Here is a 19,803-nt window from a genome sequence, read left to right as displayed (position 1 = left end):
ACCTGATCTGGCCAGCCAACCACTGCTATCGACGTGTACCACGTCATGCTGGGTGGAGTGCAGAGTCTCCTGGCTTGTGATTGGCTCTGTTTCTGGCCGCCAAAAAGCAAAACGGCGGGAGCTGCCATTTTCTCGAGCGGGCGAAGTATTCGTCCGAGCAACAAGCAGTTTCGAGTACGCTAATGCTCGACCGAGCATCAAGCTCGGACGAGCATGTTCGCTCATCTCTAATCATAATACATTTTCCCAAATAAAAAAAAATTTGTACGAAAAATTAAATTGTTTTATACTTTGGTGTAAGGGGCTGTGTGAGTTGTCATTTTTTGCAAGATGAGCTGATATTTCCATTGCTACCATTTTGAGGACTGTGCAACCTTTTTAAACCTTATATAAAATTTTCATGTAAAATGGTGTAAAGTCACGTTTTTTGGACATTTGGGAACTATTTTGCGTTATGTGGTTCACCGTGGGCAATTACGATACCGGCGATACCTAACGTGTTTGAGATTTTTACTGTTTATTTAGTTTTTTATCAGTTCTTTGGAAAGGGGGGGTGATTTAAATTCTCATTATTTTTTATTTTTTAACTTTTTACATTTTTTTACTATTTTTTAGACCCTCTAGGGTAATTTAATCCTAGACGTTACTATCGTATATATTGCAATACAACTGTTCATTTACATATGATTCATTACAATGAGATCTTCAGAAACCATGCAGCTTGACCCATATGTAACTGTCTTCTAAATACCATTGGCTTCTTTGGTGGTGGCAATCAAGGAGTTAACACTAGAGATGAGCGAGTATACTCGTCCGAGCTTGATGCTCGTTCGAGTATTAAGGTACTCGAGACGGCTCGTTGCTCGGACGAGTATTTCCCCTGCTCGAGATCGAGCATTTAATTAAAAAAACACAGTGAAGAACAATGAAGAATAGAATAAAAACAGTGAACACAGTGAACACAGGATCATTTAAGTGAAAAACACAGTGAAGAACACAGTGAAGAATAGATTACAGATGTTCGGCACATCTGTTTACTTGTCGGAAGATACGCGCGGAACTGTGCGAACAAAATAGTATGTGAAGAACAATATATATGTGTGAAGAACACGGTGAGCAGCACAGAGACATGGGGCAGCGGCAGCACGGAGACATCAGGGAGCGGCACGGAGACATCGGGGCACGGAGACATCGAGGGGCACGGAGACATCGGGGCACGGAGACATCGAGGGGCACGGAGACATCGAGGGGCACGGAGACATCGAGGGGCACGGAGACATCGAGGGGCACGGAGACATCGAGGGGCACGGAGACATCGAGGGGCACGGAGACATCGAGGGGCACGGAGACATCGAGGGGCACGGGGAGACATCGAGGGGCACGGAGACATCGAGGGGCACGGAGACATCGAGGGGCACGGAGACATCGAGGGGCACGGGGAGACATCGAGGGGCACGGAGACATCGAGGGGCACGGAGACATCGAGGGGCACGGAGACATCGAGGGGCACGGAGACATCGAGGGGCACGGGGAGACATCGAGGGGCACGGAGACATCGGGGCACGGAGACATCGAGGGGCACGGAGACATCGAGGGGCACGGAGACATCGAGGGGCACGGAGACATCGAGGGGCACGGAGACATCGAGGGGCACGGAGACATCGAGGGGCACGGAGACATCGAGGGGCACGGAGACATCGAGGGGCACGGAGACATCGAGGGGCACGGGGAGACATCGAGGGGCACGGAGACATCGAGGGGCACGGAGACATCGAGGGGCACGGAGACATCGAGGGGCACGGAGACATCGAGGGGCACGGGGAGACATCGAGGGGCACGGGGAGACATCGAAGGGCACGGAGACATCGAGGGGCACGGAGACATCGAGGGGCACGGAGACATCGAGGGGCACGGAGACATCGAGGGGCACGGGGAGACATCGAGGGGCACGGAGACATCGGGGCACGGAGACATCGAGGGGCACGGAGACATCGAGGGGCACGGGGAGACATCGAGGGGCACGGAGACATCGAGGGGCACGGGGAGACATCGGGGAGACTTCAGTGGAAGAAGAGCAGCGGATCCCGGGACAGCGTATCTCCCGACAAGTAAGCAGATGTGCAGAACATCTGCAATCTATTCTTCACTGTGTTTTTCACTTAAATGATCCTGTGTTCACTGTTTTTATTCTATTCTTCACTGTTCTTCACATCTGTTAACTTGTCGGGAGATAATATACGCGCGGAACAGTGAAGAATAGATTGCAGATGTTTGCATACATCTGCTAACTTATCAGAAGACATTCTTTTTCAATTAATTAACACATTTTATTCCCGAACCATGGTCCCTTTGAAAAATGCTCGAGTCTCCCATTGACTTCAATGGGGCTCGTTATTCGAGACGAGCACTCGAGCATCTGGAAAAGTTCGTCTCGAATAACGAGCACTCGAGCATTTTAGTGCTCGCTCATCTCTAGTTAACACCCATGTTCGATACAACCACCGACCACGGGTGTTTGCGATGGGTGTTTGCAGCAATATGTTTATGTTTGGATGATTTGTTTATCTCTATAGATGATCATAGTATATAAGGTTCAACCTTTAAGAATTAAATACATGTTTTATCCTGTGATATTTTTTCTCTCCAGAAAGGCATCCAGGCCTCTCTTGAACATATACATAGAGTCCGCCATAACAATCTCCTGCGGCAGAGAGTTCCATAGTCTCACTGCTCTTACAGTAAAGAACCTTTGTCTATGTTGATGGTAGAATCTCCTCTCCTCTAGGCGTAGAGGATGCCCCCTTGTCCTGGTCACAGGCCTAGGTATAAAAAGATCTTTGGAGAGATCCTTGTACTGTCCGTTCAGGTATTTGTACATTGTAATGAGGTCTCCCCTCAGTCATCTTTTTTCTAAACTGAATAATCCCAAATTTTGTAATATGTCAGTGTATTCTAGTTCCCCCATTCCCCTAATAATCCTGGTTGCTCTCCTCTGCACCTATTCCAGCTCTACTATGTCCTTTTTCTATGCCGGTCCCCAAAACTGTACACAATATTCCATGTGTGGTCTGACCAGGGATTTGTATAAGGGCAAAACTATGTCTTTATCATGAGAATCTATTCCTTTCTTGATACATCCCATAATTTTATTTGCTTTGGCAGCAGCCGCCTGGCTCTGGTCACTAAAATTAAGTTTACCATCCACCAATGCTCCCAAGTCCTTTTCAGCTCCAGTTTTACCAAGTAATTGACTGTTTAGAACATAATTATACTTTTTGTTTCCATGGCCCAAGTGCATAACTTTACATTTATCTACATTAAACATCATCAACCATTTCTCTGCCCACTCCTCAAGCTTCCACAAATCCCTCTGTAATGCTAAATTATTGACCTCAGTATTTATTACTTTACAAAGCTTAGTATCATCTGCAAAATTGAAACTTGACTGTGTAAACCCACTACAAGGTCATTCATAAAAATATTAAAAAGAAGTGGCTCCAATACTAACCCCTGTGGCACTCCACTGGTAACGTCAACCCAATCTGAGAATGTGCCATTATTGACAAACCTCTGTTTTCTATTACTAAACCAATTACTTACCCAAATACACAAATTTTCCCCTAGTCCCAGCAGTCTCATTTTATATACCAACATTGTATGCTGCACAGTGTCAAATGCCTTCGAAAAGTCCAGATATACAACCTCCACATCATCCCCCAGATCCAGTCCGAAAGTTATTTCTTTGTAGAAACCAATCAGATTAGCCTGAGAGGACCGATCTCTCATTAACCCATGCTGACGCTGGCTTATAAGGTTGTGCACAGGGAAATACTCCAGGATAGCATCTCTAACAAATCCCTCACATATTTTCCCCACCACAGAAGTTAGACTCACGGGTCTGTAGTTTCCAGGATCACTTTTGATCCTTTTTTTTGTATATTGGTACCACATTTGCTATGCGCCAGTCCTGTGGAACATAACCAGTCCTCAGGGAATCTTCAAATATTAAAAATAATGGTCTGTCTATCACGGTACATAGTTCATGCAGAACCCGGGGGTGTATGCCATCTGGCCCCGGTGATTTATCTATCTTAGTGGTTGCGAGGCGGCGCCGTACCTCTTTCTGGGTTAAACTGTTGACATTCCAAAGAGAATTTACATTATTCCTCATTGTGTCTTCCACCAGGGGATTTTCCGGGGTAAAGACAGTTGAGAAGGCGACATTCAGTAGATTGGCCCTTTCCTCATCTCCTTCCACCATGACCCCCATGTTATTCCTAAGGGGGCCAACACTCTCCGTTTTTAGTTTCTTATTATTTATATACTTGAGAAATAATTTGGGATTATTTTTGCTCTCCCTGGCAATATTTCTCTCAGTCTCTATTTTTGCGGCCTTTATCTGCTTTTTACAGGATTTATTTTTCTCTCTATAATCCTGTGATGCCTCATTGCTACCTTCATGTTTTAGCTATCTTTCTCGCTTATTGCTTTACTTACAAGACTAGTTAGCCACATTGGCTTTTTCTTGTTCCTTTTATGATTTTTCCCATATGGTTTGTGTTTCTCACAGGACTTTTTTAGAATATATGAGAAAAAATCCAATTTTTTTTTTTGGGGGGGGGGGGGCTTTTGTCTTTGAGAACACTGTCCCAGTCTATGCCTTTAAGGTCTTCCCTTAGTTGCTGAAAATTTTCCCTCCTGAAGTTTAGAGTGTTGGTTGCCCCTCCACTAATGCTCTTAGTAAAGCGTAATACAAAATCAATGATATTATGATCACTATTACCTAGGTTCTCCGCGACCTGTAATTCTGATACCCGATCAGGTCTGTTGATTAGGATAAGGTCCTGCAGTGCCCCCTCTTGTTGGCTCCAGGACTAGTTGTGACAGGTAATTGTCTTTTGTTGTCAACAAAAAAACTGCTATCTTTGAAGGATCTGCAGGTTTCTGCCCCCCGTCAATATCTGGGTAATTGAAGTCCCCCATGATAAGTACTTTACCATGCTTTGAAGCTGCATCCATTTCACTTATCAGCATTTTCTCTGCTGCCTCCATTATATTTAGAGCCTTATGATAAGGGACCTAGTATGTATTTGTAGTAAAGAGAAGAAACATGAGATTAGAAGCCTCAGGGGTGTCACTGTATAATATGAGGGCTATGGAAAAAAGGGTGGGTTCACACATTTCAGTTTTTCAGATACAGTTTTTGATGCCCAAACCGAAAGTAGAGTGAAAATAGAGGAGGAGCTTGCACTTCTTAATGATAAGTCCTCTCCCAGTATCATCCACACCTGCCTTTGGCTACAAAAACTGTACCTGAAAAACTGACTGTGTGTCTGCACCCTGAATCTGTATAACACAAGGACAGCTGGAAATCCTAATTTCTGTTTCATCATCTTCTTCTACAATTATCTGAAGTAAAGACAGTTTAGGCCATAGTCTTCTGGGAGCAGATCTACAATGATGTGTGATGTCTAAAATATATCCCATCTTACTGTATAAAAAGAGGGAAGTTAATAGCAGTCGTCATCCTTGATAGTGGGAGCCGAGCTCCCTGCGTCGCTGCTTGTCTTGCTGCTTCCCTTCATCATGCCTCACGAACAGTAGGATATCCTTTTTCTCCATCATCACACTGTCTCTAGAAAGAGATGGTCCTTTGCTTTCCTTTGTTGCTTCTTACATGGTTTCCTTTAGCAGAATTAATCTGTAATCTTAGGATAAGGGAAGTTAAAAATATTGTAAAGAAATGTTTCCAGGACGGAGATCTCATCATTGGTGGGTTGTTTACAATGCATAAATCTGCATCTGATCTACAATACCCAAAGGAGAAATACCCAAGTATATGGTGTGCAGAGTAAGTGCTAGTATCTTGTATTGTCCATAGGAGAAGTACTGGGGACGGTGTGAGGTACTGGAGATCAGAAATGTGAGAGGAGCAGCTACAGGAATATTTAAAACACTTAAGGTGATGCAATGAACTTTTCACAATTCGGACCTCCCAGTGAAGACTTGTTGGTGGTCAACATTGGCAGAAATGGGGGATTCAAAATCACTACAGAACAATATGATACACTGATAAAGTTAAACACATAGAGCAAGGAAATTGTTGCTGTAAAGGTAAAAGAAAGACTATGTGGCAACCGCTTTACTCTTCTACGTGATGTAAGTAGTGTCAATGGTTTTCTTATTTGGTTAGTTTAATCTGTTCAGGTCCAATCATTTAAGTCAGAATATTTCTAGATAAGTAAAAAGGTTAGGACAGACACAGTCAGGGCAAGGGATGAGCGAACCTTCAGGTTCTGTTCAGATACCTCTGCCAGTAGCATCTACGATCAGTCCTGGCAGGTGTTACCCAAAAATGTGAAGTTGGTGGACTTCCTGCCAGTGCCATAAAATTATTGAAATGTTCAGGGGTTTCTCAATGCAGGAAAATTCTGGAGATGTCTTCATATTCTCATCTCTTTTCTATATAATATGCCAACTATGCCATCAAAGCTCCAGTTCTTCTGAGGAAATGAACACAAGTCCTGGTATGAAATGTACAACAATGGTGCCCAACTACACAGAGGTTTCTCAGTGTGTGTATTATTTTACTAGGAAAAAAATTCCATTGTAGGCCTTTAGTTGATTGGGATTTTATAACAGATTCTTAGATGAAGCTATAGATGCAAATTCAGCTTTATCATTGTCACCATACAGTGTCCCTGATATATTAGTGTTTCTACACCAGTTTTTTTGGCAAAGTTTCCATGAAAATCAGTGTCTTTGGAGCTTTCGCATGTATTTATTATGTGTTTGTGCCACAACTTTGTTGAGGTTAAATTTTGTCCGACACTTTAGAAAACATGTTCCTGAGCTGCACAATAATTGTCTTGTAACAGTATGAAGAAAAGTATCAAGAAAGAATGATGTAACAGTGTCACATCCCGAAAACATACCAGATTAACTAAGAGCATGAGACGCTATTAAATAATCAGGCGCAAAGTGCCCATTAGTGAGGAAAACTGCACTAAGGCAGGTAACACCAGTTCATACAGCCACCCGCACCCTTCATGGATTCCTTATCTATAGCCTTATGTGGACCCCCCAGCTCTGGGCCCTGGCACTTGCCCTTGTATGCCCAGTGCTGGCGCTGGCTCTGCCCCCCACCCACCCATAAATCAAAATGTGTTGATTGTCTGTTTGTACCTGATTAATTTTAGTGTATAATCATAGAGATACAAATTGAAGCTTTCTTGAATGAGCACTAGACTTCTGGATCTACAAACTTTTATCCTCAGGATCACCCGCACACCTGTGGGGAAGCCTTGGAAGTTGCTGGCCTCCACATAGTCTATCTTTTACCTTTACAGCAACAATTTCCTTGCTTTATGTGTTTGACTTTATCAGTGTATCATATTGTTCTGTAGAGATTTTGAATCCCCCATTTCGCCAATGTTGACCACCAACAAGTCTTCACAGGGAGGTCCGAATTGTGAAAAGTTCATTGCAGCACCTTAAGTGTTTTAATTTTCAGCTATAGATGTCCTTAGGTGCTTGGGATCATTGTCCTGTTACATGACCTGTTTTTGGATTGGTGCATATTTTTGGTATACAGGGGTTTATAGTTGACTTGATGACTGAAAGGTGACCAGATCCTGTGTCATCAAAACAAGTTCAAACCTCCTTCTCCATGATGCTTGATAGTTGGTATGATTTGATTTTGCTGATATGCTGTGCTTGTTTTCATCAGATATTATCTTTATACAAATTACCTGGTGTGATGATGGGACCAGGGGGAGGGGAGGCCTGCTGGTATTCACCACCATAAATTAACCTAAATGAACCAGTTTGTTGACAAAACCAGCATGTGACCGGGCTTCAAAGACCTATACAGACAAACCGACTACAGGCTCCCCCCCCCCTCGCCTCCCCAGTCTCAAACAAAGAGCCATTAAAACTTTCAAATCACCAGGTTGAAGATGAAGTTATGAAGTTATGGTCCGTCTCACCAGAACACCAAATACATTTTTGGATTGGTTATTCTCCGTAAATCATAACAACCCATTGTTCATTGCTCTAGGATACTCAGATCCAGAGATATCAATATCTCTGGATAGGACCACAGCAAATGGGTCAGGTTTGGTGTCAATGCGATCCTGGGATTCACCCGGATCCAATGATACCAGAACCATGACCCCAGGACCTTCCCCTGGGGTAGCTGTGGCTTCTCCAGGGCTCTGGATGTAATATCAGGTAGGAGGGACCATTGACCCCCCTTAGGGTGGACAGAGGTGTGTCCACACCTGATATAATCGGGCGCCCTTGAAGGGGCCGGTGTCTTTTGTCCTGGGGGAAACTAACATCAACTAAGCGCAGGGAAGATCTAAAAGTGTGGACTATCCATCCCCATTAGGCCACACACAAAGGTAACTAACTAACTAACTAAACTGCTTAGACTTGTGGTGCTACCTGTGTAATTTGTACTCTGTTACTGTATATATCTATTGTGTGTACTGTATTGTCTAGTGTGCCCTTAAGGCAATTAAATATAAAATCTAATCTGTGTTGCTCTTTTATCTCGATCACGAATCTTACATCCGGGTTTCTCGCTTATATACATGCTACCGGGTTGGTTCCTCACCCTATATAATCCCGTTACGGACCGGGCTTATATTAAAGGAGAACTGGTGGCAGCATAAGGCTGATAATATTCTGTCTCACTGCGGCTAGTGAGAGGGATCTTATAGCCATTCAGGGATTTGATTTAGGGTTGTGCCAAATCCGGAAGTTGTGTGGACAACTTTAAATCACTTCCTGCGCCTCTCAGAACCCGTGTGTTCTGGGAGTGTCTGTAAAAGGATAACTGAGTGACCTTACGTACCATTCAGGGGTCCGGAACGTTGCGGTTTCCTTCACATTGGTGGCAAGCGGTGGGATAATCGAGATAATAGTGTTTGATTGTGTAATCCATACTCTCAAATACTAAAGATTGCCAACAGCAGCGTTTGTGTTGGGATCTTAAGACCAATTCAGCACTAGACACAAGCAGAGTGCAATTACAGTAAGGTGTGAGGTACATCAAGTTGCAGTTCTTTGTTAGTTACCAACAGCTGTGATAATGGCCGGTAGGAACAAAGGCAGGAAGAATGCTGCCAGTGCTGTGGACATTACAGAGGACGATGCAGTACTGCAGTTGGACCAGGAGGAGGTGGGGGGCGCTATTGTTCAAGGCGAGGGGGAGCTCTGCCTAGACTCCCCAAGGAGCCAGTCGCCAGTGGTCAGTCCCACATTGGACCGCCCACTGCCCGCCCACCCACATGGTCTGATGGGCTCGGCGGCCATCTTGCAAGCTGCCTTGTCCAGTTTACAGGCGGGGAACCATGCTGCATACGAGACCCTCATGGCTGCTGCAGAACGGCGAGAGCGAGCAGAGGCTACAGAACGGCGGGAGCGAGTGGAAGCAGAGGCCGCAGAAAGGCAAAGGGAGCGTGAACACCAGCTGCAGATGCTTCAGCTACAACAGTCTGCTCCTGCTAGTCCAGTGTTGCCGGAGAACCATGTCCCAAAGCTGCGGACTGAGGACTTTCCCCTGCTGGATAAGGGTACTGACTTGGACACTTTTTTGCTGGCTTTTGAAAAAACGTGCCAACAGTACCATGTGCCTGCGGACCAGTCGGTTCGGTACCTCACCCCTCGTCTCAGAGGGAAGGCCCTGGAAATATTCGGCTATTTGTCTAGCGAGACCACCCTGACTTATGAGGATATCAAGCAGGCTCTGGTCCGTCAGTACAACCTGACCCCTGAGACTTACCGGAAGAAGCTCCGGAGCTTGCAGCGGGGGTCTGCTGACAGCTGGACTGATCACATGAGGGCTCTTCTCCGAGCAGTGGACCAGTGGACCTCAGGACTGGGACTTACCACCTTCCAGCAGCTGAAAGAGCTAATCGCCATCGAGCAGTTTTTGTGGAATTGCCCGGAGGAGTTACAGCAGCACCTTCGTGACCGGAAACCCAAAGATGCTTTGGAAACAGCTGGCCTGGCAGATGAATACAGCAACAACCGGACTCTGGAGGCCAGGAGACCTGCTGTTTGGAGAGGGGGTAAGACGAACACCATCCCTGTTACCCCTGCCCCTGCACCCAAGGGGGCACCTGCCCATCCTCCCCTCTCCACATCAGTGGGTGAAAACCATCTGTGTCATTTTTGCAGACAGCCAGGACACTTCAAGGCCACGTGTCCACAGCGCCAGAGAGGCCCAGGACCATCCCTGACACCATCTCCTGTTTTGTTTGTGGGTGGGGGTGGTGGGAGGTCACCCGATAATTTGCAGCCCGTCACCATAGGCCAGGCTAGGGCCATGGGACTGAGAGACACTGGTGCTGGATTGACCCTTGTACGGCCTGAACTGGTGTCACCACAGGATTTGATACCTGGGAAAACCCTCACGGTTTCTGGAATTGGAGGAACAGAACCGGCACTGCCCATTGCCAAGGTGTATTTGGACTGGGGTACGGGGAGGGGCATGAGGGAGGTGGGCGTGTCACCTGACCTTCCTGTGAGTGTTCTGCTGGGAACAGACTTAGGCCGACTAGTGTCACAGTATGTGACCCCCAGAATCATCAGGGACTGATCGTTCAGACAGCAATATGCAGCCGGCCGCTGTAACTGTTATTGAGATTGATTGTTATGACTCTGATGTTGATATTGTCAATGATAATACTGATGTGTGTGACCTACCTACTGCCAGGAATGTGGGGGTGGGTAGGGTCATGGGTCCCACTTTGCCCTCGGGGGAGGGGACCATCCAAGCAGAGGGTCAGGCTACTATGGGAAGTGGCCTGTCATTCTCTGGATACCTGTTGTCCTCTGACACTCCGAGAGTAGGGAGAGACAGGGGGCTAACAGCTGCGGGGAAAAAGCTTGCAGGGGAGGACGGGAAAATACCGGGACTAGTGAAGTGCCCAGGTAAGGACTCTGTGCAGAGCTTATCCCCAACCGGACTGTCTCGGGACCGGGCCTGTCCGTCTGCCTTGGCAACTGGGTCAGAGGTGGAGAGGAAGTGGACGGTCACAGCAACCATCGCTGCTGGTACATGCGGTCGTAGCGTTGTAGCCCCTCGGGGGCTCGCCGACTTCCTCCCTTCTGATCAAGTGGCTGCCAGGTCAGATGGAGGCCAGGAGACAGATCCGGGGGAACTGGCAGAAGACGTGGGGGTTTCTTCTACTCTCACCACGTCGAGTCAGTGGTCTCAGGAAGGAGGGCCTGTCAGCGAGGACGGGAAAGTGCCGGGAGAGGTAGGTCTTCACGGCAAAGACTCGCTACAAGGCCCATCCCCAACCGGACTGTCTCAGGACAGGGCCCACCTGTCTGCCCTGGCGACTGGGTCAGAGGTGGAGAGGAAGCGGACGCTACCTCCGGTCACAGCGACTGTTGCCGCTGGGACACGCAGTCGGAGCGTTGTAGCCCCTCAGGGGCTCGCCGACTTCCTCCCTTCTGATCAAGTGGCTGCCAGGTCAGATGGAGGCCAGGAGACAGATCCGGGGAAGCTGGCAGAAGATGTGGGGGTTTCTTCTACTCTCCCCACATCGAGCCAGTGGTCTCAGGAAGGAGGGCCTGACAGCGAGGACGGGAAAGTGCCGGGAGAGGTAGGTATTCACGGAAAGGACTCGCTACATGGCCCATCCCCAACTGAACTGTCTCAGTACAGGGCCCACCTGTCTGCCCTGGCAACTGGGTCAGAGGCAGTGAGGAATCGGACGCTACCTGCGGTCACCGCGACCATCGCCGCTGGGCCGCGCAGCTGGAGCGTTGTAGCCCCTCGGGGGCTCGCCGACTTCCTCCCTTCTGATCAAGTGGCTGCCAGGTCAGATGGAGGCCAGGAGACAGATCCGGGGGAACTGGCAGAAGGCGTGGGGGTTTCTTCTACTCTCACCACGTCGAGTCAGTGGTCTCAGGAGGGAGGGCCTGTCAGCGAGGACGGGAAAGTGCCGGTAGAGGTAGGTCTTCACGGCAAGGACTCGCTACATGACCCATCCCCAACTGGAATGTCACAGCACCAGGTCAGTCTGTCTGCCTTGGAGACTGGGTGGGAAGCTGAGAGGAAGCAGACACTACCTGCGGTCACGGCGACCATCGCCGCGGTGACGTGCAGGCGTAGCGTCAAGGCCCTTTGGAGGTCCACTGCCTTCCTCCCTTCCGACCAATTGGCTGCCAAGTCAGACAGAGGCCAGGAGATCGATCCTGGGAAGTCAGCAGAAGATGGGGCAGTTGCACCAATTCTTGCCACGTCCAGCCAGGAGTTTCCGGCAGCGGTAGATGCTGACGCTTGCCTGAAAATTAAGGAGAAGCAGGTGGTAGAGTCTCCCTTGGACTCCGACTCCAAGCGGGCCTGGGACCAAGGGCGACTGTACCAGAGGACAATTCAGCAGGGTACACCAGAGGTATGGCCCAGTGACCCACATGCAATGGTACTCTGTCCAGTTTGGGCAGAGGAACCCATTGCGGACGTAGAGGCTTGCCCGCAGCTCCGGGCGGACCAAAGGTCCCAGCTGCGGGCAACCCTTCACCCCTTCCGGGAGTTGCTCAGCAACCAACCTGGGAGGAACCCGTTGGCAGTCCATCACATGGACCCCGGGGACCAAACCCCATCCCAGTTTTCAGCATACCGGGTCCCTCCTGAGGTGCAACAGTGCCACAGCTGGGCGACTGACGTGATGCTGAAGCTGGGTATCTCTCAGGCATAGAGAGGTAGTGAGTGGGCACATGGGGAAACACAAAGGTATTACCCCTTAGCGCCCTCTATAGGAGGGAGGTGTGATGATGGGACCAGGGGGAGGGGAGGGCTGCTGGTATTCACCACCATAAATTAACCTAAATGAGCCAGTTTGTTGACAAAACCAGCATGTGACCGGGCTTCAAAGACCTATACAGACAAACCGACTACAGGCTCACCCCCCCTCGCCTCCCCAGTCTCAAACAAAGAGCCATTAAAACTTTCAAATCACCAGGTTGAAGATGAAGTTATGAAGTTATGGTCCGTCTCACCAGAACACCAAATACATTTTTGGATTGGTTATTCTCCGTAAATCATAACAACCCATTGTTCATTGCTCTAGGATACTCAGATCCAGAGATATCAATATCTCTGGATAGGACCACAGCAAATGGGTCAGGTTTGGTGTCAATGCGATCCTGGGATTCACCCGGATCCAATGATACCAGAACCATGACCCCAGGACCTTCCCCTGGGGTAGCTGTGGCTTCTCCAGGGCTCTGGATGTAATATCAGGTAGGAGGGACCATTGACCCCCCTTAGGGTGGACAGAGGTGTGTCCACACCTGATATAATCGGGCGCCCTTGAAGGGGCCGGTGTCTTTTGTCCTGGGGGAAACTAACATCAACTAAGCGCAGGGAAGATCTAAAAGTGTGGACTATCCATCCCCATTAGGCCACACACAAAGGTAACTAACTAACTAACTAAACTGCTTAGACTTGTGGTGCTACCTGTGTAATTTGTACTCTGTTACTGTATATATCTATTGTGTGTACTGTATTGTCTAGTGTGCCCTTAAGGCAATTAAATATAAAATCTAATCTGTGTTGCTCTTTTATCTCGATCACGAATCTTACGTCCGGGTTTCTCGCTTATATACATGCTACCGGGTTGGTTCCTCACCCTATATAATCCCGTTACGGACCGGGCTTATATTAAAGGAGAACTGGTGGCAGCATAAGGCTGATAATATTCTGTCTCACTGCGGCTAGTGAGAGGGATCTTATAGCCATTCAGGGATTTGATTTAGGGTTGTGCCAAATCCGGAAGTTGTGTGGACAACTTTAAATCACTTCCTGCGCCTCTCAGAACCCGTGCGTTCTGGGAGTGTCTGTAAAAGGATAACTGAGTGACCTTACGTACCCTTCAGGGGTCCGGAACGTTGCGGTTTCCTTCACACCTGGGTTCTTAGTGTATACGGGTTTATGACCCTGCTAGACAGTCTATCTGCAAAGGGATATCAATCATGGTGTAAAGTAGCAGTGTTGAGTGGCAGATGCTGTATGGCAGCGGCCATGCGAGTTATGATTTACTTGCCTCCATTTGGTTGTCATCGGGGGCGGTGATGCTTTACCATCCAAGACCACCCGATACTATCTCAAGGTCTTTCAGGGTTGTCTATCAGCCAATCTGAATCACAACCTGTGGCAGTGGATTCTTAATATCCTACTAATACTAATAAATAAAGTATCTCAGATTGCAAAATGCCCAATGTTTCAAAATATAAAAATATTTATCCCATGTCACACAAAAAAAATTGTTATGAAAAACTATGAAAAGATCATATAGCTCCAAAAATCACAATAATAAGCAGCCTTTTTACAGCAAAATAGAATATAGTAGAATAGAAGGAGTAACATACATTCTGTGCGGTATCTATATGTTGACCTTTCCCCCCCCCCCCCCAAAAAGGAGCGTTTTTATAACCCTCAAATCATGACAGTGCATATTTCTACGTCTGGTTCTACCTGGTGTAGAATTGCACAATTAATTCAGCTATAACAGTCACTAATTGTAGCAAGTAAGCGGAAGTAAGGCCCCCCTCACCGCATCTTCACCCCAATTACTAGTGATTCCCTAGAAAATGTGATTATTTCACTCCTTGTCTATCAGTTTTCTGCCTTACAAGTCCTGATAATCTCCACCTATGTGTCTGTATATGTCGATACAGTTAAAACATTTTCTTAAGAAAAACAAACATAACAAAACCCTAGTAAATTTTGGATATCCGTGGACAAAAAAGTGCAAGAAAATGCAGCAACTACATTTTATTTAAACCTCCAGTTCATTAAATGGAATATTAAACGCTGCCACAAGGAAGTAGAATTTATCCCACCAAAAATAACCTATTTTTCTATACACAGTGAGGATTTTGAGGGATTTATATATTCTCTGATTTTTTTCTTTGCTATTGATAATATTAATCGAAATCCTGACGTTTTGCCCAATATAACACTGGGATATCGTGTTTATGACTCCTGTCTGAATGAGCGAGTGGCTGTGAGCAGCATTTTGCATCTTCTGTCTGGCACCAATAAGGCGACACCTAATTACATCTGTGAGGACCAGGACAAACTCGTTGGTGTCATTGGAGACCAACACTCATCTACCACCATCACAGCAGCACAAATCCTTGGAATATATGGATATCCTCAGGTAATGAAGACTCTAGTCACTGTCTATTAGTATAAGTGTAACATCAATGCAGTGGGATATATGAGTTATGTTTGTGAAGATCAATTTGCTTAAAACAATGGTCAAAAAGTATGCAACATAATAATCCCAGCAGACAGGATTGATCTAGGGTTCCTTAGTACTGTGGCCTTAAAGGACATATACAAACAGGATGAAGGGTTGTAAACTAAGCACACTGTCATGCTGGTGTCTGCCTTCTTTGGAAGGATCTGCTTTTTTGAGCTTCCTATACCCAGAAAAAATGGCTATAAAAATGAAGCAAATGAGCCTGAGGGGCTCAGGGAACATTAACATCTATGGGGCTCAGAGCCCCTCATGCTCATTTGCATAATGTAATTACTTCATTAAGACACAAGTTGTTCAATGATGTCATTATGCCAAGACTGCATTTGTGGCTGGCATTTTCAAGATGGAAGACACGGTGCCTATGAATGTAAATTAATTTCTTCATTTAGTTTGGCCCAAATAATAAAGATATTGTTTTAATTAAAGCGGTTTTCCCACAAATATAAGTTATATAATACCCCACAGATCACAAAAACAAGGGGTCTGATAAGGCCCCAGTTACCTTAGTCAGACCCCTCATTGTTCCGGGAGAGTAATGAAGCCGCACTTGACCGTTCTGCTCCATTCATCTCTATGGAGCTTACGGAGATTGCCAAGCAACACCATGTTGCTCCCTGTGACGTCATCAAGGTGTGATGATTCTCAAGTAAATGGTTGCACACACAGACCACAGGCATTTGTATTGGTGCATACTGATATTTATCTGTCGCCGACAGGTCTGCTGAAGTTATTAAAAGAGTAAACACCAGTGAGCCAGCACCAGTCACAGGTAGTAACCGTGGGGTGTTGAACTGAAAGCCAAACCTCAAACCAAACTTCAAACTAGCCGAACGTTGCGGTTCAGGTCATCATCTCTTTAGTCCTGTGGTTTTCTGAGTGACAAGGTTTTTTTGATGGATCTTACCATTGACTAAGAGCCACAAAGTCGTATATAATTATTATCTTCTTGTCTCGTAGATCAGCTATGGAGCCACTGACCACTTACTATCGGATAGACTCCTCTATCCACATGTTTTCAGAACAGTCCAAAGTAGCCACATGCACAATATGGTTATCATCGAGCTGTTGCTATACTTTGGCTGGACCTGGGTTGGGATTTTCGTATCGGATGATGATAACGGAGAGAAAGAACTGCAGATACTCAAAAAGTACATGAGAGAGAACGGGATCTGTGCCGCCTTCACCATAAAACTTACAAAGGACAATTGCAACTATATTGAGCCCGTTTTGTCTGCCCTAAACAGCCCGCAAGTGAGTATCATCATAATGTGCGGGACGTTCTCTATGTATGGAGAGGTGATACTTTACCGCTGTGAATCTGCCCTCGTGAACAAGAATCTCCTCCTTTCACCATCCTGGGTCTCTGGTTCTGTCCTTCCGGAGTCCAAGTACATAGAAATAAATACAAGTCTTGCCGTGGACTTTTCCTCACAGCCTTTTCCAGAACTGGAAGACTTTGTAAAACATTACAAGAAACTCCCTGATATATTCCATGATAAATCCTACTGGGAAATATTAGATTCAATCGCAAGAAACAAGGATAAAAATTCATTCATTTCATTGAGATTGTGGCAGGGAGTTCGGAACATAATGCATAGGTATAGAGTTCCCAGTATGAGGAGTCTCCTCCTATCCGGGGTCACTCCACGATTGTATGGAGCAGTAGAAATCCTGGCAAAGTCTCTACATGAAATCTTCTTATTTCTAAAAGACAAATATTATGAAAATCCAATAACTGGACTTGTGCAATACACACGGAGGTTACATCACTACATAAAGAGGATGAGGAACACACTGGATCCAACGACTCCTTCATATTACTTCAATGACCAGGGGGAAGCTGTTCATCCATACAAAATACTAAATTTAATATTTAAAGAGGAAGCCACACATGATAATGAAGTAGGAAATTTTACCCCCTGGGGTGTCAGTGGTCAGAAGCTTTACATTAATCCCCAGTCTATAATTTGGAGACACACACAAGAGGTAAGAAGTCTTCCCTTATACATGTCATTACGTAAAGCTTCTATCTGCCCTACTATATATGTATAGGGGTAGATTATCAAGTTCTGGTGCATTGCTGGTTATGTCAAAAGGCTCCGACCCCACTTAATGCCCTTCCCATTATGTGGAGGTAGCGTAACGGGGGAAGGCCCGTGCGGCAGAGTGATGTTGATGGGACTTAGGAACACACAGCAGGGCCTTTGTTAGGGGGCCTTTAGTCAGGGGATTAAGATACCGGCATATCTGGTGTGAAAGTTTGGATGTATCTGGTAACGTGACATTTGTGGTGTGGAAGTTTGGTCAGGGGTTTCGAAAATGCAACTTCCTCAATTGCTACATATGAATTAGTGGTAATGCTTCTCTGATGGTCAGTAATTCCTGACAGCTGCTTTGTCTGGTAGTTTTTGTAGACAGTTTTTGTAGTCAGATACAGTTGCATCAATGGAACATGGTCTTACATATTCAAGGGACACAAGATGTTGAAGGCGACACATTTAGTTGTGTTGACCTGTAAATTAGACAGTGGAAAGAAGTGGCAGCCACTTTGCTGGAGCTGTTTCCTATACTGACTCCTCTGATTAAGTGATGGTCCCTTATGTGCTGTATCAATGTTTCAATGGTTAAGATAAATAACAGAGGACATGAGGGCCATGAGCTTTTATCCTATTATGATGCATGATTTTTATGTATAGGTATCTCTGAGCAGTCCTAAGATTCAGTGCCTGTTTAAAGGAAACTTACCACCAAAATAAAGCAAAATAAACCAGAGATACTTACTGGCAATTTTCTTATATGTGTTATCCATGGCCTCCTTCCTTCTAAAATCAACTTTTAAAATATGCTAATGAGCCAGAAGGGCTCTGGTGGGCAATACCAGATCTACTCAGTAGGAGCTGCACAGGCTGTAACACTTTGCAGGAACAAGTGTACCCCTCCCAAAGTGTCTGGTTACAGAAGGCAAATAGAGAAAGGCAAAGGAACAAGGGAGGGAGGCAGTGTAACAGACTGTGAAGCCGGGACACAGATGGGCTCTGGTAAAGAGAGGAATAAATTTGATGGTCCAGCCAACATCAGTGATCTTTCAGACTTTTATTTCGTCAAATTTCATTTATCCACAGTGTTAATCCATAGTTTCTACGCGCTTCGAACGAACTAGCCGCTCTTAGTCATGGAATTCCATGACTAAGAGCGACTAGTTTGTTCGAAACGCGTAGGAACTATGGATTTACACGGTGGATAAATGAAATTTGACGAAATAAAAGTCTGAAAGATCACCGATGTTGGCTGGACCATCAAATTTATTCCTCTCAGTATTTTGCCTGTGCAAACAAGGCGGGTTCCGTGCCAACTTCAACGTGACCTTGGAGGTGAGCTGGGAAACCCCTTTTTTTCTTCCTGATGCTTGGGCTCTGGTAAAGCCTCAAAAGCCCTTCTAGTCCATTGGCGTAATCTTAAAAGTTGATTTTGGAAGAAAAGTGACCATGGATAACAAATAGTATTAAGAAGATTACCACAGAGACGGTACTTGGATTAATAAGTAAGTGTAAACTGCAGAGAAAACTGCATAAGAATTACTTAAATGGCACAACTTATGCAGTGTATGGATATCCACAATATGCCTGCGGTGTACAGTATAATATCCATATTATCTAATTAGGAGGTTAAGGAAAATAATTCATTTGAATGGGCACCTCACTGTCTGCGTTCCACCCTTCTCGGTCTCAATTGTCTCTTTCTTATTCTAATAAAAGTTTGTTTCTTTTTAGGTCCCGGTGTCCCGCTGCTCCGCCCCGTGCTTACCTGGAAGCAGGAAAAAGCCTCGGGAAACAATTCACATTTGCTGTTATGACTGTGTCGCATGTACAGAAGGAGAGATCTCCAATGTAACCGGTATATGGTGGTATAGTGGTATTATCTCACCAGTAGAGATGAGCGAACATACTCGTCCGAGCTTGATGCTCGTTTGAGCATTAGCGTACTCGAAACTGCTCGTTGCTCGGACGAATACTTCGCCCGCTCGAGAAAATGGCAGCTCCCGCCGTTTTGCTTTTTGGCGGCCAGAAACAGAGCCAATCACAAGCCAGGAGACTCTGCACTCCACCCAGCATGACGTGGTACCCTTACACGTCGATAGCAGTGGTTGGCTGGCCAGATCAGGTGACCCTGGGATAGACTAGCCGCTGCCCGCGCTGCTCGGATCATTCTGTGTCTGGATGCCGCTAGGGAGAGAGCTGCTGCTGGTCAGGGACAGCGTTAGGGTGCTAGTAGATTACTGTTAGGCAGGAGTGATTCAACAAGAACCCAACAGCCCTTCTTAGGGCTACAATAACGTTATACTTTTTTTTTTTGTTTGCTTGTGGCTGGGCTTGCTGGCACTAGTAGTGCAGCTAGTACCATATTGTGAGGAATTTGCAGGGGGACTTGCTACCGTAGTGTTTAGCTGTTAGTGACACACATATCCACCTCAAACACCAAAGTGGGAAAATTTTTTAGGGGTTGGATTTCA

At 46.1% G+C, this 19,803-nt stretch overlaps 1 protein-coding gene across 1 annotated transcript in view; it reads left to right on the top strand.

Annotated features, from left to right (window-relative positions):
- LOC140131158 (vomeronasal type-2 receptor 26-like) overlaps nucleotides 1-19,803 on the top strand; it is a 42,065-nt gene that overhangs the window by 10,666 nt on the left and 11,596 nt on the right. The window contains exons 2-3 of the mRNA XM_072150875.1: nucleotides 16,251-17,279; nucleotides 19,064-19,187. Of these exons, the coding sequence (XP_072006976.1) occupies nucleotides 16,332-17,279; nucleotides 19,064-19,187 (1,072 nt within the window). The 5' untranslated portion in view covers nucleotides 16,251-16,331. The remainder of the gene's footprint in view (nucleotides 1-16,250; nucleotides 17,280-19,063; nucleotides 19,188-19,803) is intronic.

Source organism: Engystomops pustulosus, chromosome 1 (assembly GCF_040894005.1).
Source record: "Engystomops pustulosus chromosome 1, aEngPut4.maternal, whole genome shotgun sequence".
Lineage (NCBI taxonomy): Eukaryota > Metazoa > Chordata > Amphibia > Anura > Leptodactylidae > Engystomops > Engystomops pustulosus.
The sequence above is the reverse complement of the archived record's forward strand: the minus strand, read 5'-3'. Positions and strand labels throughout refer to the sequence as shown.